At 46.5% G+C, this 27272-nt stretch overlaps 1 protein-coding gene across 1 annotated transcript; it reads right to left on the bottom strand.

The window, feature by feature from the left end:
• Positions 1-1285: 1285 nt before the first annotated feature.
• On the bottom strand, positions 1286-27272 carry SLC75A1 (solute carrier family 75 member 1). Its single transcript, XM_086464378.1, has 13 exons — positions 27254-27272; positions 24863-25049; positions 23984-24080; positions 18605-18708; positions 17467-17625; positions 15457-15645; positions 10792-10900; positions 9685-9796; positions 8201-8309; positions 6025-6115; positions 4212-4259; positions 2914-3003; positions 1286-1619 (listed from the first exon to the last, which is right to left on the bottom strand). The coding sequence occupies exons 2-13, from the start codon at positions 25031-25033 to the stop codon at positions 1513-1515; spliced, it is 1386 nt and encodes a 461-aa protein (XP_086320504.1). The 5' UTR covers positions 25034-25049; positions 27254-27272; the 3' UTR covers positions 1286-1512.

Raw genomic sequence — 27272 nt, 5'->3', positions numbered from 1 at the left:
GGGGGTGAGGGCGGCGCAGGAGGGACCCGGAGCGGGCGGTCAGCGGGGCTGCATGGCGGGAACGGCTTCCAGCTTGTCCTTTAACCTCGTACGCCCTCGGCACGCCGGGAAGCGTACAGCACTTCGCTAAGTCGTGTGTTATCGCAGGGTCGTAACTAAATGACTAATTGCTCTGTGTTTCAGTTCTTCAATGGAGTCCCTCCATTTATCTTGACCACATATGCAATGACTCTTTAATTTCTAATTTTGTAGTTTGTTCTTTTAATTCTTTGTATTACAATATGAAATGTAGTCACGTATGGTATGGTTACACACTTCGGGGCAGAGTAAAGTCCTGTATTTTTCTTTCTTTCTTGTATCATTAAGTTCTACTCACAAATAAAACTCTTTAAAAAAAAAAAAAAAAAAGTCTTTTGCTGCTCTGCTTTCCAAACTTGTAGTTTTAATCTATGGCTGTCACCTGTTTAATGTAATTGGCTCCACTTTCTTTCAACGATTAATGTGCTGATTAATGGTTGCTTTAATGTGTTTGACTCGAAGTGGCCTCCTCCCGGAGTGCCCCAGCGCAGCAGCGGTCAGCACCTGCTGGTGGAGGGGCCTTCCCCACCCCCCCTGGGGCCTGGGACCTGCACCCAGGGGTCCCTGGGGGCCAGCTCCTGCCAGGAGGCTTTTGGCACCTGGGGTGGGGATCTGAGCCAGCCAGCCCAGTTCGCTGTAGGTGGGTGCAACATCTCACTAATGAACGGACTGGACAAGTGTACAGTGTAACCGTTTATTTGTAATGCAAGAAGAACAGTGCTGGGTCAAAACCCCTCACACAGTATTAGAAATATAAAACATCTCTCAAAATTCGTGTATTAAAAACAGCCCCCCCTGTGCCGAAGCACGGGGCACAGGCAGCCTCTCGTGTGCTGCTCGCTTCTCGTTTTGATCCTCGCGTTTTAAGGCAGCTGGTACCGCTTGTGCTGGGTCCTCTGGGGGGTTGCGGGGATCTCGTGACAATCGTGTAGAAACCCCCCTGGGAGCCGCCCTGTGGGGTTGTTCTCTGCCAGCCAAAACCCGGCAAACCAGTCCACTCCGTGGGGGCTTGGGGCAGGGGCTTTGCTCTGGCTTGTGCTGATGGCGGCGAGAGGGAGGCGCAAGGAAGAGCTCTGGGTACACGCGGCGCAGCGTGGGACAGCACTTGTGGGCTGGGACTGTGCTGTGCGGCGTTGCTGTCACGTCAGCCTCTGCTTAGGATCTTCGTGCTGTACTCACCTGCTCGTGGTTTGGTGGGTGGTGGGTTTTTCTGTTTGCAAAACCAGCCCCGCTGGCGGGGCAGCTGTCTGAAACATAACTGCTTGTGGAGGGCGGTCAGAAACCTGAAGTCTGTTGTTGCTGCTGCAAACGGTCACCACGTGTCCCCTTCCAGAAGCTCAAAATCCTCCTCTTCCTATTTGATCAGCAGTCGGGTACCGAGAGTTCGATCTTGTCCGGGTCCGTGGGAGCTGGCGATAGTTCCGAGGTTAATTCCTACTCCTCCTTCGTCTGCTGGTTTATAGAGCCAAGTAAAATGAAGGGGATGAGGAACAAAGCTCCACAGAGAGTGAAGCAAACCTCTGCCCCGACCAGCCAGTAAACTGCAAGGGAAACAAGATTTCACTCGTTAGCGTGCGTGTCCCTGCGCCTGGGTGAACCACCCTTACTGGTAGCGCCAGCAAATTGCAGCGCTGCTGTGGTCTTCCCTGCACGTCCCTCCTGGCACATGGGTGACAGAGGAGGTGGGCAACAGCAGTGCTGGTTCCCTTCCAGGGACCAGCATCTTGGAAGTGGTTATTTCAAGTGGGATGTTTCCATTCTCAGCACTGTGGCCGTGGGGACGTTCCTATTCGCTCCTCCAGCTTGACCAGGCAACTGTGCCCCAGCGGCTGCCCCCGGTTCTTTGTGACACACCCAAAAACCCGGTGCCGAGGTGGGCGGGCAGGGCAGGGCTGGTGCTGAGCTGGGGAGCAGTTTTGGGGTAAGGTCTAAAGCCTGGCCTGCCCTTTCAGAAGGCCGCTGTGCTGGGGGGCAGGGCTGTGCTTTGGTGAGCCGGAGGGGCAGTTGCTCTGGATGCCGTCAGGAAACGGGTTCTGGCTGTGCTCAAACTGAACGTTAGGGCCAAGCTCAAGCTCGGACTTGCTGCGCGGCTGCTTCCCCTTGTTCTGTCCCTTTACCCTGTAATGGCTTGGGGGAACTGAACCCTGTACCGGGGTACCTCTACTCCTGAGGCACAGTCTAGGTTTGGCCTTACTCGGGGCCACTGCCCACTCCCTGAGCCCCGGGCGGTCAGTGGAGTGTAGCATTTTATAGGTTACAGACCCTTTTAATGCTGAAAATGTCTCCATTGCACATGATGGGCTGTCCCTGCTTAATTTGTGTCATCTTGGGATGCAGCTTCATGAGATGGAGGGAACCAGTTAGCACAGGAAACCAGATTTCACTGACTCCTGCTTACCCAGTGCCAGGCTGGCCCCGCAGCAGCCCGGGCCGCTTGCTAAAATGGCTAAGGACAAGCCCAGCAAAGACAAGGGTTCCTGGTCAGGCTGCAGCTCCCTCTGCGCAGCGGGGCTGGGCCCGCTGTGGTACTCCTCAGCCCGCAGAGCTGCACAGGGGGCTTGGACAGGCTGACGCTGTTGCTGGAATTTTTAGAGAGTCAGGGAGTACCTGCTGTTGAGGTTGACTCTGCTTGTATGACCCTTTTGAACTCATCCACGAGGCTTTCCTTGCTGCTAGCAAGGAGCGTGTCCCGCCCCTGGTGCAGCTCTGTAGGTACCTACATCTGCAAGGACAACGTTACGGCTGCACCTCCCCTTCAGACCAGCACAGGCCAAGGGGGCCCAGCGTGAGGCTGGGTGTTGGCAAGGCCGGGAGGGCGCAGGAGGCCGCACTCACCTGTGGCTGACAGGATGGGGCCCAGGGCTCTGGCCAGGGCGCCCAGGCTCCGCAGGATCCCCATGACGCGTCCCTTCTGGCTGGCTGTGCCTGTGCAAGCAGAGGGCTGTTACTCAGGGTGGAGGTTTGGCTCGGGGCAGGGAAGGCGCTCAGGGCAGGGCTCTGCCATAGCGCTTCGAGCCCTGCTCTTTCGGAGGCGTTTCCCACATGCCTCTCCCGCTCCTTTCATGTCACGCTCGCTGCCCCAGCTGCACGGATTTCCCCTCCACCAAGATAACCATGAGTGCTCCACTGAAAAAGCACCAGGGCTTGTCAAGAGTGCTTGTCCGTGGACAACTCGTAGCGCGCTCTCCCCACCCCCCCAAAGAAAAACCCCAACAGAAAGAAAAGCTCTACATCATGCACAAGGTTTGCTGAGGAGGCGCAGGTGAGTAATACACACAGCAGCATGGATGCAAGTTAAGAGCAACAGAAAAGTGACACTAATGAGCAAAGCCTTACTTTGTCGCCTCGGCAAGCACTGTAGCGCTGGCAGCCAACTGAACCAAAGCTCAAGAACGAGCTGTGTCACCCACAGATGGCAACGCAGCTACATCTGCTTTACATAGCAACCACTGCCACCACCCCAGGCAGCTCTGGAAGGTTCCTTAGAAGGTCTTTTCTAAGAAACTGTCCGTTATGGAGTGCTGACAGTTTTCAGAAATGGGTACAGGTCAGTTTGGGGTGCTCCTGTGCTCCCTTGTGGGACATCTCTGAATTTCCCGGGGTCAGGATCTTGTCTTCCTCTCCCCACAGCCCCACTCAGCTTCCCTTCCGTGAAGGATGTTCAGTGAAGGGGCTGAAGGCTGTAGCGCCCCCAGTGTGTCACAGGTGGTTCGCCTGCCCCCAGCAAAGCACGGTGCGATGGGAGGGTGAGGACAGTCGTGGCTGCGCTGAAAAGGGGCAGCGTACGAGGGACGGGGAAGGGCTCTTTCTTTGCGCGGCTTTAGCCCCACGCCCACAGGGGTGGTTGGTTATTGCTTCAGGGATGTGTATGTACAACGTGGAGGAGCAGTTTGTAACACTTCGTATTCCCTTGCTAATGCATTGGGGGGGGCGGGGGGGGCCGTGAGAAGAGGCCTTTTATAAAGCCATGAAGCCAAGCAGCAGCCAGAGCCACTGGTCCACCACGGAGATCCGCGGCTGACCTACGCCATGAGAGTTCCTGTTGATGCAGCCCGAAACTTGAGGTCAGTTCTGTATTTGAGTCAAGTCTAGAGAAAGGTCAGTTGTGCGCTCAAAGCAGGAAAGACACTCACCGTAGCCTGACACCACTGCTGACAGACACGGGATAACAATGGCCGCAGCTGGAAAAATCCACAGAAGAGCCTGTCACTGAACAGCAGAGAGCTCACAGCCCTTACAACAGCAATAGTGAAAAACATGTGGCCCCAACTCGTTACTGCTGCAGAGAACTATGCTGAGCTCCAGGGCGCCGTCCCAACAATGAATCATCAGGTTTAATCCAGTTCCATAATGAAAACAGGCCCCAAAGCCAACCTGCAGGGAGAGCCTGGAGCCACGAGTGCTCCGAGCAGATGTTTCACATTAGTGGCTCTCATTTTGTGAGCCCCCAGGCAAGGGGGGGATAGCTCAGAGCAGCTGACTGGTAGTTCTCCAAAGCGCTGTGGTCTTGTCAGGTGGAGCAGGGAAAGCGAATCGCCCGTATTTCAAACGGACGACGAGGGGGCTGTACGCAGAGCCGCGCTGTCCCCATGCATATGGCTTTACTGTATTCAGGGATGAGAGAGGCAGCGGCAGGCTGTCTGGGGAAGCAAGATGGTCATGTCCGAGAAGAGGAGGTTACAAAATTTTTGGACGCAAAAGCCAAGCGCTGTTCAGCAATCACTGCTTGCTGAAACAGGGGCCTTTTCTGCCAAGAAGGAAATGCTTTAAGCATACAAAGCAGAGTCCTTTCTGGGAAGGAAAGGACAATTGGAGAGCAGGAACGATAGTCTGCAGGCGCCCTACCTACCTCCTGGGGCAGAGCGGGGGAAAGAGGCCCTGCCAGAGGCATTTCTAGCTGGCTTAACTGGGGAAGAGTTGGGGTCCTCTGCCCCGGTGTGGAGCCTAGGAAGATGAGGCTCCTAACTTTTACAGTCAGACAAAATGAACACTCCTCCTCACCCCTGCTCACCCAGGGGCCTTTCAAAAGCAAGTTAATCTGCAGAAAAGAGGTAGAGTTTGAAACCTGTCAAACACACAGCTGTCTCTGGCCAAGCAAGCTACTATAGAGATGCATTTTTGTGGTTTACACAGTTTACTCTTAAATCAAGCTGTATCATGCAAAAGAGAAGTCTTCTACCTTTGTAACTGGTCATATTTGAAGCTTCTTAACAATACGACTATTTCAGATATTCCCAGCAGTGCTAGGAATATCTGAAATCTCTTTTCAGACAGGCACTGCAGCAGATGAATCCAACTTCATTCGTAATTGTTTCCCTGAGTAACAGCTTAGATGGGCAGAATATTATTTATGTGAACATGGAAACACCTTTGAAAACCATTTGCACTCATCAGAAACGCTAGGCAGAGTTTTGCTCCCTCCCCAGGCAGCTCTCAGCGCAAGAGCAGAGCAGCCTCCAGGCAGCCCAGCCCCACGCTGCCATGTTCAGAGCAGCCCTGAGTGACCCTCGCTCTCACTCAGCCCGGACGCTCTGGCCTTCACCTTCAGCACATGCCGGGTGCTTCAGCCTGTTGCCTGAGAAATAATGCAGCCACCACAGAAATACAGAGACATGCTGTCTCCCTTCTTTTCCTGAGCTGAGCTATTTAGTGACTATTTTGTTTCTAGGTTGGATAAGAGGGGAAAAAAACACCACCCTGAAGAGCTCCCTAGCGCAACAGGACAACAGGAGCACTGGGGATGCTTCCATGGCAACTTCCTGTGATACACAGTGCATCAGAAAAAAAACCCCAGACATTATTTCTTCCCTATTTTACAAACAGAAATGTCAACTTTCTGTTACTTTTATAGTTTGAAATTAGAAATGCATCTTTTTTAACGGGGTGAATAAATGAATGAAGAAAAATGACTTGTGCTTGGCTCTCAGTGCCTTTTGAGTAGCTCACCGAAGGAGTACAGCAGCAGCCCAGCGCTCAGCATGGTCACATTTGCAGCCCATCCAATTAACAGGAAAGCTGGAATCAGCAACATAATAGCCTGCAAAACGAATGAGTCACCCGGTTACATTTCAGCCCTGCTTGTTAAAGCCTAACTCTAGGTGTCCTGCCACTTCTCTTCTGCTGGGAGATGGGACCACATTTAAATTGAAGCAGAAAGCCCTTTCCTCCCAAGTAGACATTTCAGGTTCACCTGGGTGGCCACACATCAGCACAACCGACTTTTCTGTTCTTGCTGTCACCTGGCTGCAGGACACACACAGGCTGGAGTCACCTGTCGCACAGGCTGGAATTATCCCATCACCCATTTCCCACAATTGAGGAAAAGGTGGGTTTTGCAGCGTTCTTGCTCTCACACGATCTACTGGTTTTGGTGATTTTTTAAATTCCCCCCCCCCCCCCCACTTGTTCTGCATTGAACTGGACAGCAATCTAGCTTTAACTCTTCATCTCCTGAGCTGGCACAAGAGATCAAAAAGCTTGTGTGCGACAGGACTACACCCCCTCTGCTTTTTCTCAGCACTACTGACTGATTTTATCTTATCTTTCAGAACCCATCCTTCTGAATCCAAGAAGAAAAAAATGGGGAGGAGAATAGCATTTGACATTCAAACCCAAATAGAAAAAAACCATTCTTCATCTCCTCCAAGAGCCTGGACTTCAGTTCCCCAGTGATGGCTCCCTTGCATACAGAGCTTTCGCAGAAAAGACAGATCAGTGAAGATCTGCTGCGTGTTTCATAAAAGGGTATTTGCTCCCCCCATATGTCTCGTTTTGAAGGTTCAGTTACAAATGAGCTACTGTAATCGCTGTGCTGAGAGGCCCCATTCGCCCTATGAGCCAGATTCACAATTGCCAGAGTAACTTCAGCAAAAGGGGAACTCCCACAAGAGCCACATCCATCCACAGAAAGCGTGCCCCGGGGCCAGCGGGCTTCTGCGCAGCGCACAGGGGTGTTTATGAGAAGAAGCAGCCCAGACCAACGGAACTAGGTGAGGATTTCGGGGGAACTACGCTTCTCGGAGTGGGGACGAGGAAGGAGCATAAAAATGAGTGGGGCAAACCACAGTGTGCATAAAGTGCAGTGCAGTGACAGCAGGCTGGCACGGAGGAAGCTGCTGCAGAGGGTAAAGTGGCACTAACACCTTCACAGGGAACTGGTTCCTGTGTGACACCAGCAGCGTGCCATTAGCTTTTGCCTGCCAGGGAGCAGGGTGGAGAAGGTTTCACCAGCAGAAATAAATTTAAGAAAAGCTGAGTCAATTCACTGGAATGTAGTGCAGTTTAGTAGTCTTTTAAATCACACTGGCCTCAAAATAATGTACAATAAATTGATGGAGGCTTTAAGAGTCCAAGCATACCTCCTACCAAGCTGCCAACCAAAGTCCCGGAACACTCGAAACACACTTTGTGTATTTCCACCCACAAATGTAAATGACAGGAGATATCAACTTGTCTCACAGCTGTATGAGCTGCAGAGAACTGTTCCCTGTCATCCCAGCACAGCAGCACCATCATCTCTACAAAGAAAGAGGCAAAACCAAATGCACACATTCATCAGTGAGACTTCGGTCTGAACACTGGTACGTGCTGTTGTTACGTGTAATACTGACAATCGCAAATCAATGACTGGAGGGAGAATTTATTTCCCCCTGCCCACCAGTGAATCACAGAGTCAAGCACAGAGATGGCCAGGCTGATGATGTCCCTGAAAATACTCTGGCAGAAAGAGAGTCAGAGATCAGCTCTGAAGCAGCTTTAGTAGCTTCGATGCCTCCACTGCAAGAGAAAGCACTGAAACAAAGCGTAACCTTCTCAGCATTTTACCCAGCTTGCACAGACACTGTTGTCATTCCCTACTGCAGTTACGTATGAAGTACTCAAAGCTTCAGTAGTATCATAGCTGATATGTAAGAAACGGCTCTAGCGTTCCAAAGTTCAGTTAGACTGGTAAGTGTCCAACAACGAGGGTCTCGAGAAGTCATTTAGCTGGATTAATGAGACAGAAATTTCTTCTGATGTGATGAGCACGGTTAGAGCCTCCAACTACCCTTCATTGCACTTTAGACTGAAAATTAACATATCAAATTTGAGGGGGGGGGAAAAAAAGAAATCTTTTTTTTACCCTTTTTACAGCTCTGATTTCATTTCCTGGCTTGATTCGGCGTGCATAGCCTCCCTGGATCGCAGCCATTGTTATTCCAATAAAGAAAAACATCTTGCCCTGCTGCATGCTAGAAGAGAGGCAAAACCAGAGATTATGGAGTCACGCACAGAGCATTCCACCCCGGGATTCACAGGTCCAGTGCAGACCCTTGGCTGAACAAGAGAGAGAAAATGCTTCTTGGTGCTCACACGAGCAGTGCAAAGTTCTTCATATGCTGACATTAGCCTCCATGGCAGGCTGACAGCAAGAAGATAAACCCCTGAGGCCTTACAGAGAGATGGGACGGCTGCTGGCGAATGCTGCGATCATCTCCGGACTGCCATGATGTAGTTTAGTTGTTTTTAGGGTGGCCCAGTAAGAGCCAACAGATTAATTACGCTGTGCCATGGAAGTCTGTGCCATCGGCACAGGAGTTGTTCGTTCCGAAGGAACAAGTGTTTTGCTTTCTCACAACCGCTGCCACCACGCGTGCAGAGTCTGATGAAGGTCACCAAGGCACAACATGGGCACTGGCACAGAGGTGATCGTGTATTGCACCAGGAACCTTGCAACATCACTCCCTCCACCCTTAAATATTTCTTCAAATTTCCCTTTCACCTCTCTTCTCTACTAAACTATGTGGATATTCTCAACTGAAAGTTCTCACCTCCCCAACAGGCCCATTTGTCACACCTCCTGTACTGCTGGCACACAGTTGTGTATCTCATTACGTGGCTATCCTGAAAGGACTGTGCAGAAGGAAGCTAGCGCACTAGAAAACCTTTTCTTAACGCACACACGTTAGTTAAGCCACAAACTGTAATGAAAGACAGACAGGGAAAGAGGAGACAAACCCCTGAGAATTCCTCAAAGGGACGGACACACATAAGGTATCAAACCGCAAGATCATGTTCCTGGCTGGAAATCTTCCTATGAGCTGGCAGGAGAAGTATTTCAAGCCGAGCGGCTGTTAGTGGGTTCTGTTCTCTTCCTTCTCTAGTGCTTGACTAAAGGAGAACAAACTCCATGGCGTAATGACTGTGCACCATGTGCAACGCAGAACTCTGATGAGCAAATACAATCACATAGCTATCCCTCCATCCTTTTTTTGAGCTTCAAGTTTTGTCCTGATACTGAAGAACTCTTCTGGGCAAGAAGAGAAAAGGTTTTATTATATCAATACAACTAACCCAGCTATACAGATTTCAGGAGCTTTAATTTAATATCGTGTATTGATTTTCTCTAGTTATTAGAAGTTGTGGATTATTTCCTTTCATGATAAACAGTGTGCCTATATTTTCATAAATTCTTCCCACAAAGCCCAAGTATCACTGAACACAGGGGTTGCTTTCTGAGTGTTTTTACTAACCTCATAAAGCCTCGCTTGAAAGTAAATGAACAGACCTTAAATCAAGGTTTTGGAAAATATCCTAGACAAAATATACAACATTTGTCTTCTGTACCTGCTGAACTGGAATCTCTGGTGAGTGAGAAAACTCAGTGTATACTCCAAGCCGGAAAACAGGAAGAGGTACAGGAAATAAGCCAGGCCCAAGATTTTGAGATTCTGAAGATCTAAACAAACAAACACAGACCAAGGGGCGGGGAGAGAAACACAGTGGTGTTTTTCAAGCATAGCTTGAGAATATAACAACAACAGTAGAGCAACATTTATCAACTGTACAGGGAAAAGTTCTCACCTCAGATGCTCATTTTAAATATCCCTGCAAGCCATGCCACAAAATGACTTCTGCCTGCTACCTCCCTTCTTAGGAGGGGAGGAGAGCCAAAAAGACTAATCGCTCTCTGGGTCACCCTGGTCTCACTCACCCACACCCCCACCTATACAGGGATTTCTTAATTTCTTTTATTTATTTATTTTAACCAATACCCGTATTCCACCTGATGATATCTCGGTGCTGCCTTCAGGCTGATACTGGCTGAAGCACAGCATCCCTTTTCCTAAGCTACAAATGGTCTGTGATAGATTACCTTACTTATGTTTCTGCCAATGCAGGGTTTAACAGGTTTTCTCCAAAGTGCCAAGTATGAGTCTATTCCCAGGGCAGCGGCAAGGAGGACTGAACGGTAAGTCAGTGTACCTGGCAAACACTATTTTCTACAGCTTAAATAATTTCATACGGAGAAATGGCCAGCTCAACTCTGACATCTCCAAGTCCTGAACTGAGAAATTATATTCCAGCCTGAAGTTTCCCTCGTTTGCAGCTTGAAAAAGGAAACTCACATCTTCCTTACTCATGCCTTGATCTAGCTTTTGAAATCACTTCACTTACTGCAGCCTACCCCATGCTGCAGCCAGTGCCTGAACAAAAAACAAGTAGCAAGTCAGAAATCTTCAAAACTCTAGTCTCTAAAAACTTCTTTTGGGAATAACAGGACCAGCGTCCAAGGGAACTTGCAATTCTCTGTTCATAAGTTAGTAAGGTGGGGTTTAAATGAATGAACAGAGTGCAACTTCTGAAATAGTTTGAGTGAAGTTTTCACTTAGAAACCACCACCACATACAAAAAGACATACAATATTAATATTAAAAGCCAGGTAACACTTACTTTCCTGTGAAGGAGATTGCTTTCCTCGGGTGACTGCAGAGAACTGAAATAAAGCCAAAGGACTGAGCAAGTCAACTGCTGCCTGAAATCCCGACATCACAGAAGAGACCTGATCAGAGAAAGAGGTTTATTTAAAAACGTGGCGTAAGAACTACTGCAAGGAATTGGACAGTAACAGTTACATGCGCTTCCACACCTACACAAATTATCTGAGATGAAGCAAGGCAACTGGCACTGGGGTTTGAGTGACCCCAATAACAGCCCAGACTTTCTGAGCACAGAATTGGCTCCAGCACTACAACTAGAAGGTAGAGCACTGATAGCAGCTTTCACCGAAGACAGAAAACAGATTCTTCTACAGGTTCTTAAAAAAAAAAAAGGTTTCATTCTCCACAGCCTTGAAGGTGGCACTATTTGGTTCACCTTTTGCATCACCCCTCATGTCCAATGAACATGAGAATGATAACATGAAAACAATGGCGCATCTGCCTGCAAGCTCATGGGAAGCTGGGGATTTGCTTGTGTGCCACAAGACTGAGAACAGTATGTGCAGCACATAAAACAACCGTCTACTGGTTGTTCTTTTAGCCTGCCAGTGACACCTCCTGGGGAAGAAAAGGAAAATATAGTTTTTAGACAGATTCTTTGGAGAGATTTTAGAGAGATTTCTAGAGCGATTCTGCCCAGCCACATTGTGTGGCTTTTTAAAGAGCAATTATTTTGTAGCACTTCTGGTCCTTGTACTCTGTACATGTCAACCGAATTATGCACCTAGTGGCACCCTCCCTGCTTCTTAGCAACAAGTGCTTAGGGGATGCTTATTCTTTCATCTATAAAGAATTTAATTTTTTAATTTATGCTTTATTCTAAGGTATAGAAAAATAAAGCAAATACTAAAGAAGAAATGATGTCTACATTCTTAAGGAAACAATTCCTTTTAAAGTAGGGGCATTTAGACTGTCACTTTACACAACAGTTACAGGAAGAGATAAGACAGACTCAAGAATCCTGAATAATCTCACTTAGTATTTCACATCTTCAAAGCACTGCCTGGGCTTTAGCTGATGAGCTTCCTTCTCTTCCCAGATAGGGCGGGAGGGAGGGAGCTATTACCTCCTTGAAGGCAGAGATTAAAGGTCAAATTACCAGTGGAACTTAATCTTGGTGCATGACCTGAGGACTCGCATGGACTGGATTTAAAAGAGCTGCAAACAAATCAGCCTTCAACATGGTATTAACACGACCCCTGTCTTGTTTTGATAGTTAGAGCTTCTGAGTATCCGACAGCAGAGGTCTAGAGCCCATTTAGTTTCACGACAGCAACCAGTTCAATATACCAGGCTGGTTCTGTATAAAGCCATAAAGCTGCTGATCCACATCGAACAAACTAGGACATATATTTCCAGTTCCACTGCGTGTATTGCAGAGAGTAAACAGACGCTCCCAAGAAGAAGTTTCCTCATGCTTTTAAAAGGTCTGTAAGAGGATTTCCTGGAGCTGGCTTGTGGCAATCCTCAGTTCCTGCACTTGTTGGCATGCTGGTGTTTGTACTACAACATAGAGAGTCTCGTAACAAGCAACTGTCTTCAAGCGTGTTTGCCAGTAATAAAAAACCCTGTAGTTTGTACCTGTTTTGAATTATTATCCCTGTCAGACAGGGTGCCAAGCTGCTTGGTACTACAAGGCTGATTTCAGCTTGGTCCGCAGGATATATATTATATATGTGTACGTTTAAAATCTTAACTGTTTTATGAAATATATATATATATATATATATGTATTAGATTTTTAAAAATATATGCATGTGTGTGCATGCAAATTTCTTTGAATTTCTCCTATCTTTGCCCTAGAAGCAGTGGTCTAGAAGTGACTTCATCCACTGATCGATAATGAAAACATTGTCCTAAAACTGACATCACCCCCAAATAAGGAAGTATACACTGCCAATTTCAGTCAACGTCACCAGCTGCATGGAGCTTATTCTTCACATGTTAAAAATCTGCAACATCTAACTATTTAATTTCTATGCTTATGATTTATTATTCCAAAATTGCTCAATTTTACTTCATGATCACCCCAAAAGTCACCTTGAATGGCAGACGTTTTTCACAGTAGCTTTGTTCACTTTGTGTTCCCTTAGTGCAGAGAGACTAATCACAGAATCATTAAGGTTGGAAAAGACCTCTAAGATCATCAAGTCCACCCGTCAACCCAGCACCACCGCACCCACCAAACCATGTCCCGAAGTGCCACATCTACACATTTTTTGAACACCTCCAGGGACGGTGACTCCATTATCTCCTTAAGTAACATGTCTTGAAGGCACAGAGTCAGTCCAAACCAGGACTGCAGCCTGGGCCTTCCAAGCTGCAGCCTTACCCTTCAATTCAGACACTGTTTAGTATGCATGGAGCAAAAGCCTTGTTTTTCCCTACACACAGTCTTTACATGATTAGCTCAACACCAGAAAAAAAGGTGTAAGACCCCCCCCTCCAGCTAGGCAGCCTTCCCATGACTAGCTTAGCTAAAAATTAACTCAAAAGCTCTTCAACGTGACAGATGCCACTAGAGACCTTTCTATTCCTCCCTTCTCCCAAGCAGATCGCAGCAGGAGCTGTTTTGGCCACCTCACAGAAGACCAGTGTCTCTGGCAGGTGAAAGGTACAGTTCTCTGACCACTCTTCACCTGATAAACTTGACAAACAGTCGGAAAAAAGGGGAAGAAGGATAGTGAAAATGCTGGTTTCTTTGGATGAAAACCCATCCTTGTTTCCCCTGTCCCTCCTCCACCTCCCCCTTTCTACAAGTTAATTCCAACATGAATGGATGTGAGATACTACTCTCCTGTGAAAAGAGGTCTGATAGAGAAACAAAAATATCATGAGAACACAGCATATTTCAAGGAAACAGATGTCTGACCCCACTGGCACATCCTCCTCTCTGTTGTCATTATCATTTCCCCTCTTTTTACAGCTTTGTCCTTCCAATGTGTCCACTCCTCTACTCCAGGAGCACCTGCTCCAGCTCAGCCCAGCCAACATACCTGCCTTTCCTCTGTCACCCATGGGCCAAGAAAACTGCTGCTCTCCCACTCAGAAAGTGGCAGGAATTACCCAAGAAAAGAGCAAAGCAGTCTAATAAGTGAAACTACAAATACTCCACAACACGCAAATTGCATGAGGCCACTGCCCAGATGCAAGCTGCAAGGAGTCAGCACAAAAGCACTAACACTGATACCGATCACAAGAAGCTCTGAGGCCAGACAAACCACTCTCATCAGCAACCAACCCCCCTGCGTACTTTGCATGACTGGGACTTGACCCCGAGAGGCACCTATTAATCCGCCTCACACAACACCCACTGTTGCACAGAGACAGAGCCCCAAAAAGCAGGGACAGAGCACTCATCTTCTTAGCAAAATTCAGTCATGTTGGCTAACACAGACTAGCTTCTCAGAAGAACTCTCAAGAGGATAATAAAAGGGGGAGGGAGGTATTCAGTCATCATACAGTCCTAAAAGGTGCTGGAGCCATTTCTCCCTCTACAGCAAAGGTGGAAGTGTTTACAGAACACAGATTTGCTCTGCAGCACTTCCCTACGCCAACATGTTGCCACCATCCCAGAGTGTGCAGCTCTAACCAAGAACAGGATTTTACTGGTAATGTTCAGAAACAGCCAAACAGGAAAGGGGAACAGATGAGATATTGAAGAGCTGTTAAAACAAAACCAAACAAGAAAACAGAATAGCTGTAGTGGGAAGATAACGTGAGCAACCCATTTCACATGGGACACAACCTGGTGGGAAACACTGAGGGAAGGTCTAAAGTTTTGCCCTGGCAGGAGCACTGCAGACACACGTTTCCTAACAATTCTCAGGGTCAAACTGTCTATCCAGGGACCAAGCACACTTCAACAGCCGAGTGATGCATAGAAACAAGGAATGACAGGAAAGATTCAACCCAGCTGAAAGCCTCAAATCGAGTGTTTCACCCAGACACCTAGGGCTGAATCCAGCCTCCTCCACGCTACAAAGGAGGCTGTTCCAAGAGGCTTTTCATCAGCTGCATCCTGGTCAGCATCTGATCACGCAGTATTAAACCATAACATTAATAAATGTTCAGCCCCACAAATCCAAACAGTCACTGAATTTTAGCATGTGTATCTGTGGAAGACATCACAGCTCAGAGATGAGAGTCATTTGCTGTTTTAGAGTTCAAAACTATCAAGCAAAGACAAGATAATAGTTCAGAAAATTTCTAACATATACTGGCTAAATGAAAGAAAATCCAGCCTCTGATACATTCCCTTTTATGATTAGCTGAAATTTCTCCCCAGGGAGTCATGGTGATCACAGTTTAAAATTCACTGTCTCCCCCAATGTTCTCATTAGGTTTTGAGAAATTCAAACATAGCACACCAAAACCACCAATTAAGCAGTCACGTTAGCTATAAAGAATTTCTCATATTACACTGGGCTAGGAGATGGGACCATCATGCAACCACTTTGACACCAGCTTGAATAACAGCATTTAATCCTGGTTCCAGGAATGAGCTGGATTCCTGAGACACTGGCTAAGGCTCCTCTTCATTGTTTCCAGTATTTCAACAGTTCTCAAATCCCATTTTTGCAAGAAACACAGATTTTCAGATTGATAGTCCATTTACCCGTTTTTCTTTGGGAAGTGTCTCCGGAAGTAGGAAGAAGATGAAAATTAAATCAGCCACAGCAAACGTGAGTGCTAACAACGCTGAACGAAGATAGAAGACTTCTCCTTTCTCTGTCTCCATGGCTAGGTAAGCTCCAATCATGGGACCCAGGGTAAAACCAAGGGAGAAAGCAACCCCAATCATTGCCTGCAGCGATACAATGAATACAGACATGTAGTTTTAGACACCAGTTTGTTCAGGTAGCTCAGTTCTAAAACAATTTCGATTTCCTGGCATTTGCCTTAAAGAAATGCAACCAGATACAGAACCTAACCACCCTGAGGATGTGGCAAGTGCACAGCAAAGAGCATTAAGAGTGAAAAACCTTTTCTTTCCAAATAACAGATTTTATTTTCTGTCCAGTCAGGAAAGTGACAGGAATAAACTGCAATGTGGTTCTGAGTGAAAGGAAGCTGAGAAGGGAAATAATGATTCTCACCTCAGGGACTGCTCAGCCAGCAGATCCTTCAGTCATAGAATAAGTTTTTGTAGTGTAAAACTGGAGAAGGGAGGACTGCACCACGGTAGGAATTCAAAATGATGTCTACAGCTTCTAAAATGCCTTGGCAATTTCTGCATTTAGGAATTTATGTCTCCTAGAGCAAACAGGCTGAACGGCTTCCCAGAACAACCTGAATTCAGTGCAGGTACTAAAGAGGATTTATTAACTCACTATGAAACCAGCACATAGGAAAAGAGGTAGAGTCTGTACACACTGGATGGGAGCTTTAAAGGGCACTGACTTGAGTCATCAGCTCAGTGAGATTGCTTAACACAGCAGTGCAGGATCCGGCTCGTTTTCTTTAAGAGACGTCCAAAGACATATACTTGCATATGCAGGACCCCAACACGTGTCATCCCAGGACACGATCCTCCTGCTCTCCTGACTCTATTTAACCGTATCTATAGTACTAAACTAAACAAGGCCAGGGCACACTCAGGTGTCACCTCACAGTCTCCAGTGCTGTTACAACCTGCCCAGCCAGCACTCTCCCAGGCAGTGACCCATCACAGTTTGGGAATAGCATCAGTCAGAGGCTATTCTCTTCCCAGAAAGCAGAATGAACATGCCTACTCTGCTTGGGAAAAGAAGAGAGTATAAGTCACATGGGTGTGAGCCATGCTGTAGGTCTAGGTGACTTGTTCTCGATCTCTAAAAATAGGCCCTGACCCATTTTATTTACTACTACTAGTCCTGTATGGCTATTCCTCTCCATCAATAAAAACATAACAAAAAACACCGGGACTTTAATCAATTGCCTGGAAAATTCATTAGCTATCACTGTGAAATCTAAAGCTTTCCCCTCCCAGGAAGCAGCTGTCCCGCACAGTGGCTTATACCAATCTGTTAAGTGAAGTTTGGGCCCCCAAGGTTTTTATAAAATAGCAGATCTAACTGGTAATCCACAGACAAAGATCAGCCTGCAGGGTGTTTCCATCTGGGCCGCTGCCTTCTGGACGAGGACAGGGCAGCTGTTCATACTACTTGCTGCTCAGTCTGCCAAATGCCACATCCTTTACCCGCTGACCTCAGATCCTAAAGCTAGTGCAGCACCAAGGCATCAGGCGGCACACTGTGCTGTGCAGGGCTGCAGTGCTTCCACAGTTTCGGAAGGTGAGAAAAACAGGTTGTCCTATGACTGGCTTCCACCTACCAACACTGGGCCATAAGACTTTTCAGTTTCTCAGCTGTTATAATGAGGATTAAGTTATCGGCAGCAGTACCAGTTATAACACTTCCACAGGTAGTTTTTCCACCTCTAGGGCACCTGTGTTTCACTTGTAGGTAAAAGTCACTGACAAGCAAAGTCCGAGAGCTCACCAGCAAAATGATCTGGCACCTTTTCAGAAGCGAAGTAGTACATAAAGTCATGTTTTCATTTGGTCAATGAATACACACCTGAGGAAGACATTCTGAGCACTTGAAATCAATGAAAAGTTACGCAGCATACCCCACGTGTAACTCACCATGCCCTTGCTCCGTGCTTTTGGAGAGTGCAAGTCAGCAATTACAGCTGTGGAGAGGCTGACGTTCCCTTTGCTTATTCCACCTATGATCCTGGAGAGAAGAAAAACGCCAAAAGTCCTAGAGGCAGCCCACAGTGCGTATGATGCTATCAAACCAATCTGCAGAAGCAAGAAAGGGTTCTTTATAAAGCACGACAAAGCTGATATCTTTTCTGCATATTTCCCAGCTAAACATTTACATTTTTTGTTCGTTTGTTTTCAACAGCTGCTCCAAAAGCCATGTAACAGAAATTACTGAACATACTGGTACTGCACTATGCCCTGGACAGTGATATAAAAGAAGTAGAAACAAATCTATACAAACTTCATTATATATATGAGACTACTAATAAAATTAGAAGAGCAAACAAAGTTCAGAGGGAGCTAAATCAGTCCTGGGCACAAAACCACTTCTGTACATCCCAATCCACTTGTTTCCAACTTCAAGAGAATTCCAGTTTCAAAATAAGAAGAATTCACAGTTCTATCCCTTAAATTTCATAACCAGTAACAAGCACATGTGTTTATTTAATTCACTCTCCACAAGCCTACAGGATAGGGAGATTTGTATGTCAGCTGCTGCCAAGTTCAACCACGTACGTACACACTGGCTCTGCATTTCTTTTGTAATTAGAACCCCATACCAGCAAAACATTTTGGAGAACGTTCATGTTTGTAGGAAATACATCTTACACTGCTATATAGCACTTCCTAACCCACAATCCCCAGGCTCTGTGAAATAGGTCATGAAGTGATCAGCCCTCATTAGTCACTTGGGGAGCTAAAATGTACCGAGATTAAGTCTAACACTTGTAAACAGAGCATCTGCAGTCATACTCCTGTACACAGGGGAAAGGGATTTTGGAAAATCCCAGAAACAGACAGGTATTGTGGTGCCGTCTATGTACAATTCTGGATCTGGGAAGCTCAGCTTAAGCACTTGCGTTTGGAAGCGCGGCCGAGCGACTCGGCAAGAAGCAGTCAATAACCGACAGACCTAGAGTGTTCAAGCTCCCAACCCTCTATGCTAACCAGAGGACCATAGTGCCTTCAGCTGCGCATTGAGACAGCACGACTAACATCAGTATGAGACACATACCACTGTCAGCAAGATGACAGGCCTTCTGCCCAAGCAGTCCGACACAGCACCAGTAAGGGGAGAGGAGAAAAATTGTAGGATGGAAAAGATTGAGCCAATCAGACCTAAAAAAAAAGAGAAACACATGTATTGTTAGGCTTGCTGCCTTCACCTTAAATACAAAGACAGCCAACCTGTTCCAGATCTATCGCTCCATTCTGTCCCCTAAAAGCATGCAATTACATGTAAAACAACAGCTATGAAGAACAGCTTTATTTCTGAAGCTAAGCCACCCTCAAACACTGATCTTGCATTGTTGTTTAACTGAGGTGGCAAATACAGACAGACCAGCTACACAGACAAACCAGAGTAACAGGAATAAACTGGATGATTCACTGGTTACTTCACTGGTGAGAAGGGGTTTGAAACTCACCGGTTATAATGGAATGCTGATTCTCCAATGCTTCCCTAGCTGACTACATACATTTTCTGTTCTTAAAGCAGTCTCTAATAGCCACAGTTCTTTTACGATTTTTTTGAGTGTTTGAACCTTCTTCTGTCACACTTAATTAGCTTTTCTTTCCTTCTTATCATGGAAAAAAGGACATAAGCAGTGCTGTTAGCGAGGCACCCTAAGAGGCAGGAGTGATTTCAACAGACTCCAAGAATCTTTTGAAATCTGCCTCCAGCTCCTGTGATCTTTAATTCCTCTTTTCTCCTGCCATTTCTAACTTCACACACTTATTAATTTGCACTATACTCTCAACAAGCAGGCAAAAAGATGTCTTGCTGTCACAACTTTTCTGTAAAGGAAAAACTGGGTTATATGTCTCAGATCATTCAGCTATCAGCTTTAAAAGGCACAGGAGAGATGAGAAGTTCTGCTCCCATCAGCTTTGAGGGAGGCAGAATATTGATACTGAACACCTTGGGGAGAACAGCTGCTTGTGATAGTTCAAAAAACTGTGTAAAAAAAATCTTACAGATTGGTACACAGGCAGTTCATGTTAATGAAAGACAAGTTTTCTTCCTTGTATTTCTACCGCTGTAAAAACACACAGACATGTGAAACACTTCACAGCCAGGGAGCAGCAAGAACAGGGCTGTTCCACACGGGGGAAATAGCCAAGAGCTGAGCATGACCCCAGCACTGGCAGTGCCCACACCAACCAGGGTGCAGTCCTGCACAATCCGGATGGGTTGGGCAGAGCAGGGTGTCGCTATCGGGGTCCATGGAGAGTCCCAGACAAGGCAAGGGTTATACATCAGGTGCATCCAGGGAGTCCAGTCAAGACCAGCAGGAGACACAGTCAGAGAAAGGAGTGGAGACAGGACTACGATGTGGGTCCATTCAGGAGATAAGACACCTGCAACATAGGTCCAAGGTCCACCCAAGAGACTGGACCAGAGACCGCCCTGGAGCAAGGGTATACTTACAATATAACTCAGGCAAGGGCCAGGCCTGAGCTGAAGTACAGCTCCTGAATCACTGGGCAGAAAGCATGTGGATGAAGGCTAGTCACTACAACTAGGTACTTGTGCCCCCAGGGCCTTGACAATGGCAGGGAAGGTTTCTGCCCTGAAGAGGTCTCAGTCTAAGCAAAGATGAAAGCGACCAGAACATATCCTGCACTGGGAGAAGCAACAAGATGTCCTTGCAAGTATCTTTCCAGTCCTATGGCCCTCACTGCAGGAAGACTGCAGTGGCTTCTGCTTAACATCACAAGTATAACAAACCTTCCCACTATAACCAGTTAAGGTGCAATCAGACAAGATGGACTGAGATAGGAGCAGACTACAACCAAGATAGCTTGTCCATCTTCCCCTGCTTCTGCAGCCTTGGTCAACTCTCCAGTGAGCCAATTCAACTCAATCTGGCAGAAAACTAATCTGGGAAAAAAAAAAAGAGAAGAAAAAAAAAGTTTTCTGCTGATTTAGCCAATTAGGTGGCTCATCAAGAAAAGATGACATCAAAGCCAGCAGAAGAGATGGAGTCAAACGTGACAGATACCAGGTTAATTCAGCCACCTTGTCTGCACCCTCACTGCCTGTGGCCACCAGTCAGTTAGTGAACACTCCCATCACTACTCAACACTGCTTCTGAATACTTTTCTCTCAATACTTTTCTCCTAGAGAGAAAACAGCACGGGATACCAGCTTCCTTTCTGAGACAAACAGTGTCTCACAGAATCACAGAACGTTAGGGGTTGGAAGGGACCTCGAAAGATCATCTAGTCCAACCCCCCTGCCAGAGCAGGACCACCTAGAGCAGGTCACACAGGAACACATCCAGGTGGGTTTTGAATGTCTCCAGAGAAGGAGACTCCACAGCGTCCCTGGGCAGACTGTTCCAGTGCTCTGTCACCCTCACAGTGAAAAAGTTTTTCCTTATGTTAATGTGGAACCTCCTGTGCTCCAGCTTGCACCCGTTGCCCCTTGTCCTGTCATTGGCCATCACCGAGAAGAGCCCGGCTCCATCCTCCTGACACTCACCCTTTACGTATTTATAAACATTGATGAGGTCACCCCTCAGTCTCCTCTTCTCCAAGCTCAAGAGATCCAGCTTCCTCAGCCTTTCATCAGAAGGGGGATGTTCCACCCCATTCACCATCTCTGTGGCTCTGCACTGGACTCTTTCAAGCAGTTCCCTGTCCTTCTTGAACTGAGGGGCCCAGAACTGGACACAACATTCCAGATGCTGTCTCACCAGGGCAGAGTAGAGGGGGAGGAGAACCTCTCTCGACCTTCTGACCACACCCCTTCTAATACACCCCAGGATGCCCTTGGCCTTCTTGGCCATGAGAGCACGTTGCTGGCTCCTGGTCATCCTGCTGCCCACCAGGACCCCCAGGTCCCTGTCCCCTACGCTACTCTCTAACAGCTCAGTCCCCAGCCTATACTGGTCCATGGGGCTGTTCTTTCCCAGATGCAAGACTCCTCACTTGCCCTTGTTGTATTTCATTAAATTTCTCCCCGCCCAGCTCTCCAGCCTGTCCAGGTCTCTCTGAATGGCAGCACAGCCTTCTGGTGTGTCAGCCACTCCTCCCAGTTTTGTGTCATCGGCAAACTTGCTGACAGTGACCTCTGTTCCCTCATCCAGGTCATTGATGAATATATTGAATAGTACTGGTCCCAGTACCAACTCCACTAGATACAGGCCTCCAACTAGACTCTGTCCCATTGACCACAACTCTCTGACTTCTTTCCTTCAACCAATTCATAATCCACCTCACTACCTGATCATCCAGACCACACTTCCTCAGTTTAGCTGTGATGATGCTATGGGAGACGGTGTCAAATGCTTCACTGAAATCAAGATAAACCACATCCACTGCACTGCCATCGTCTATCCACCTGGTTATGTCTATTTTATTTGCATGTTCCCAGTCAGATGCTATGTTTTCTTCAAAGGGCAAAACAGTCAGTTGGACTCCTCTGGAAGCAAGAGGGAGATTTCACCTTCTCCTTGAAAGCAACTGAGCCAAGTCAAGGGATACAGCAGTCCCAAGAGCACAGGACACAGCAGGTAAAAGGAAAGGCAACAAGTTCAATGTGATTGTGAGCTCCCAGACCCTTGTTTAAACAGTGTCTGAGATACAGAGAAGGAACGAGGAGGAGGCATGAAGTCAGGCCTCAGAGGAGACAGAAAGCAGTTTCTGAGGGATTAAAGAAAACTGTTTCCTAACATTCAAAGCCAGTAATCTGACTGAAAATGAGCCCAGAAACAACATGCCTGCAAAGACACTGTGGGAAAGAGGAAAACTGTTTATAAACTTTCTAACATCTGTTAAACCCAAAAAAACCTACTTTAAATAGTAACGATACATTCACACCTATACTCTAATAGTTTTGCACTTTTTTTTTTTAGTTTAAAAGCCTTTTTCTTATCTTGAGGGAGGCCTCAGCTCACTAAAAGGAGAGGGTCTAGACATTTCTAGTTGAAATTAACCCAGATATCCACAGGTCTTCATACTCTGAAATCCCAGTTTCCTCACAACCCTCTAGATCTCAAGAAGCCAATAGAGCCCCTGGTGTGCAACATGACAGATATGCTGCTGCATTTCCTGCACTACCCCTGGTGGAGCTCACCCACACCAGAGCGTCCTAGTGACAGCAAATGCTTCTGGACCCTGCAACTCAACAGCTCTCCTGCTTTTAATAGGTCTAATGAGATTTAGAAGCAATGCTGCACTACAGCTGCCCAGCAGGGAAGTGAGCCTTGAACTCGCAACCTTCTAATCCCTGTGTTTCCTACTGATTGATCTCCAGTCACGTGCAGATCAATTATTAAGGGAGAGTAATTTCTGTGACTGTGCAGGGTCCAGCACAGCAGGCTCCTGACCCTCAGCTGGCAGTCTGACAATGAGGAACAGCAGGCCTGTATTTCTGTACCAATCTGCAGAACAAATTGGGCAAGATCATAGGATAATTCAGGTTAAAAAGGACCTCTGGAGGTCACCTACTCCAACCGCCTGCTCACAGGGTCAGCTATGAGGTCAGACCTGATTGTTCAGGGTTTCATCCAGTCAGGGTTTGACAGCCTCTGAGGATGGAGACTACAAAACCTCGCTGGGCAACCTGTCCCACTGGCCAGCCTGACCACGAAAAAGCTGCTCTTTATTCCCAGGCTGAACCTCCCTTGCTTGCACTTACACCCGCTGCCTCTCCTCCTCCCACCACGCACCACAGTGAAATGCCTTGCTGTGTTCTCGATAGCCACCCTGTAGGTACTGGAAGGGTGCTAACCGCTCCAGGCTGAATAAGCCCAGGCTCCCCAGACTCTGTCTTCCTGTCCCTCTGCTGAACTCGTTGCAGTTTACAGATGCCCTTCTTGTACTCGGGGGCCAAAACTGGACGCAATGCTCTAGATGTGGTCTAACAAGTGCTGAGGGGGACAAATGCTTCCCTCTACTGGCTCTGCTTCTGTTCATACAGCCCAGGAGTGAATGGGACCTTTGCTGCCAGAGCTGGCTCGTGCTCAGCTGGCTGCTCCCCAGGACCCCCAGGGCCTTTACAGCAGAGCTGCTCCCCACCAGTCAGTGACCAGTCTGTATCGTTGCAAGGGACTACTCCTTCCCAAGGGCAGGACTTCTCATTTGTCCTTACTGAATTTCATAAGGTTCCTGTTGGCCCACTCCTCCTGCCTGTCTACGTGTCTCCAAATGACAGAGTTGGGGAAGTCCAGCTCTTCATTGCCATCAGTGTGATGAAAAGAAAACCATTTACAACCTACTGTAAAAGACATTTTCGGTGTTATTTAAATCTTGTAACAGACAAGTATGCTTTTTGCACTTCTTGTATTTTCCTCATCATTCCTGACATCAACACCACAAATAACTTTTTGAAAACAGCACTTCTTTTTTTTTTCTTTTGGTCTGTTTGTTTGTTTACTTTCCATACCTCCAAACAAGACACTGTTGTATTTCCGCTCTGAAGGCATCCCAACAATCACTGCAAACCAGTCCACGCCACGTTGCAATGACAAATAGAATCCATCCTGCAAAACAGATAGATGGGAAATAGAAGCAGGAAGATAGTTTCTCTACAGCATCAGAGCTTAATGAACTAGAGACAGCATTAGACAACGCCTTCCCTTCTCCACCCCCCAGCGAAACTTTTCTCACTGATCAGTTGTCACAGGCTAAAAATAGCTTACATTGTGAATGCTAACATGGAGCAGACAACAGGGTGTATGTGTTTGGGTGCAGGAATGTCTGAATTTGAACTTTTTTAAATCATCAGGTCTGCTACTTGCTAAAAATTGAACTAAACAAAAGTGACATGTCCTGAATCCTTCAATTAATAAACCAACATGAAACACACTCTTTCCCTCTGCACATACACTATTTAGATGGAGAGAACCAGGGGCTTGTAGGTCCAGAAAGAGGTGGTGTGAAAAAGAATGGTTACTGAAAAGAGGAGGTCGACTTGAAAAGAAGGTGAAGGGGCTCTGAAAAGAAGGTGAAGATCTTGGCTATAGGAATACAGTGGGAGTGTGGGAAGATCCTGGAGATCGGAGCTCATGGTTAGGTAGGGTTATAAGAAAGACAAAGCCTACAGCTGCAGTTGGAGTCAGGTAGGAAACGGGCTATGAGATAGTGTCTCATGCAGGTTCATGAACAAATTCAGTCCGTGCACCATTTAAACGTGCTGGATATGACTGTTCTGCGTACAGCTGTTTGGTTTGCCCCAAGGCAAGGGTTGGTTTTTTTTTTTCCATTCTTCCCTAAAGATATTACACCTAAAATTTTCAGCAGGCTGACTTTCTCTGTTACTTACCTCAGTCTGGCTGTAATAATCAAGGATGGAAGGAAACAGTGGCAAGATGAGAGCGAATCCCAACAAGTCGATGAAGAGCGCCAGGAAGACAATTGTAATAATACGACTACAGTTCTGCTCTTGCTTATCATTGATGGAGCTGCTGCTGACTTCTCGCTCTTGCAGGGCCATGTTCCCAGGTGCTCTTCTAAAAATTACATATATATCCAGTCACCAGGAAGCATTGCGCAGGCCTTTCATAAGAGTATCTTGCTGATTCATTCTCACTTTCCCAAAAAGAAATATAAGCTATGGCCACATTAAGCTACTTGGTTTTCAAGGGAACAGGAACCTCAACTTTCTAGTCCCGGTTATTAGCTCAGCATCAAATTTGATCGCATCAAGAACAGGCTACAAGGCCAATAAGATAACTCTACTACAGGAGCATCCCAAATACCACACAGAACTAACAAGCATTTAAAGTTTGTTAACATGTGAGCAATGCTAATACAACTTTCCCAAATATTTTCAAATCAGCATTACAGTAAAATAGGTAAGAAAGGGCATTCTTGTTTTGAATATCCACATTCAAGTAATTAATAGGTTATTTATGCCTTCAAGATTATTCATGCCTTCCGTGTATACTAGAAATGTCTAAAGCAATAACAATCTTTTTTTAAAAAAAAAAAAGGTAGACTTCCTAACTACTGCAGGAATGCTGTCTTCAAGATAAATCCTGGAGGGCAACAGCAACTCAAGAAACAACACAACAAAAGCTTGAAACTTGAAATTTCTTTTTCTTTCTCTGGATGACAGCCACTGATGGGTTATATGAGTTGGGGCATCAAATGGTTAAGGCAGCGTTTTAGTTTGCCAGAAATATCAAAACTATCAACTTTCTTTGCTAATACTCAAAAAATGTCTTAAAGACCTAAATAAAGATGCAGGTCATATCCCGTTCAGTATTTAACAACGAAAGAAGTCAGTCCATATCCTGAAAAAAACTCCCTTTCAACAGATACCAAAATCAAGGAGTAATACACAAATCAGAAGAATGCAAACTTCAGATCTGCAAAATGGTACAGTGTATCTCAGTCACAAAACAATCAAATTTGCAGTCCCTTCTACTGCAAAAATCCCTGAACGTTTCTTGCACTAGAAGAGTAAAAAAGGAAAGAGAATTTAATCCAAAGTCAAATCAATACCAAAATATCCATTGACTTTGATGAGTTAGAACTGAAAACACTAAACAATTCTTAATACACATTCTATTCCAGACAAGACACACCATATTACATACACAAGGCACTTGTGCATATAACAACATATTGCACTAATGGAAGATCATAACACTTCAGTGTGCTCAGCAATAAATACTATTGTGACATTTCTTTACCTGTGGATTCAGTTTACTAGCACTGAAACATTATTAAAGTTCAAATGCCATGAGGTAAACATGGAAGGGGGCCACCTGCAATCCATTTATTAAACTCTTGACGTAATGCTCTTAAATCGGCTAGTGAATAGAGCAGTTTTGTTATGTTTGGAATCCCTTTATTTAAAATGGAAAGTCATCACCTCTACAAATATTTAACATTATTTGTTTACTCAAATGATATAAGAGCTTCTGGAACCAAAACAACTGTTCCTTTAGACAAACCCTCCCTGGCCCTAGGTCTATCCAGCCAACCGTTGAGAGATGGGTTCATCGTGGCAGATTCTATCCTGGTTTTCCTCATGATTTGTTTATTCATCTACTGAATTATATGATGAAGCTGAACTTTATTCCAGGGTTATTTAGACAGCGTAACATCCTTTACACCTTACCCTCACAGCCATTTTGGCTAGCACGCAGCTTGAACCTACTAGTGCTAGCACTGACCTTTCATTCAGCTCCTCTTTTGGCTACGTGGTTGCAATTTCCCTTACGCAATATCCCAAGGTACTACATGTTTCTCGCTTTGTGCTCCACCAGTTTTGTTGTTCAAACCTCTCCATATTTTCCGCTAGACAGGAAACCACCAAACATTTTATAGGCCCTGGCATCCCGTCAGCAAAAACAAAAGACTTCACCTCTACCATGCCATTTGACTTCTGTGAGACATGTTTAAAGAGAGGGGGAGAATTTTCAGTTTAGGGAAGTTGTTTCTCAGGACACTCTTGTCCCTGACGCTCGCTCGGTTCTGCCTTGGCCCTCCCCAGCCATCCCCTCAGGACCGTGTCTCATCGCTCCTGCCTTAGACCTCCGTCGGCAGGGCCGGGGTTTGATGCTGCGCCTCTCAGGAAGGGATCAGCAGCAAAGCTGGCCCTGCCCTAACGCACAGACAGAGATTCGCCAGGAAGAATTTCATCGGTCTGGCATTTTCCTGCCACCCCTTCCCTCCCTCTGAAATTTCCTAGGCCCGGCTTTACCTGCTAAGCCTTGAGTAGG

The sequence above is a fragment of the Leptosomus discolor genome, chromosome 4 (assembly GCF_034619465.1).
Source record: "Leptosomus discolor isolate bLepDis1 chromosome 4, bLepDis1.hap2, whole genome shotgun sequence".
Classification (NCBI taxonomy): Eukaryota; Metazoa; Chordata; class Aves; order Leptosomiformes; family Leptosomidae; genus Leptosomus; species Leptosomus discolor.
This window is presented reverse-complemented; position numbering and strand designations above follow the sequence as displayed.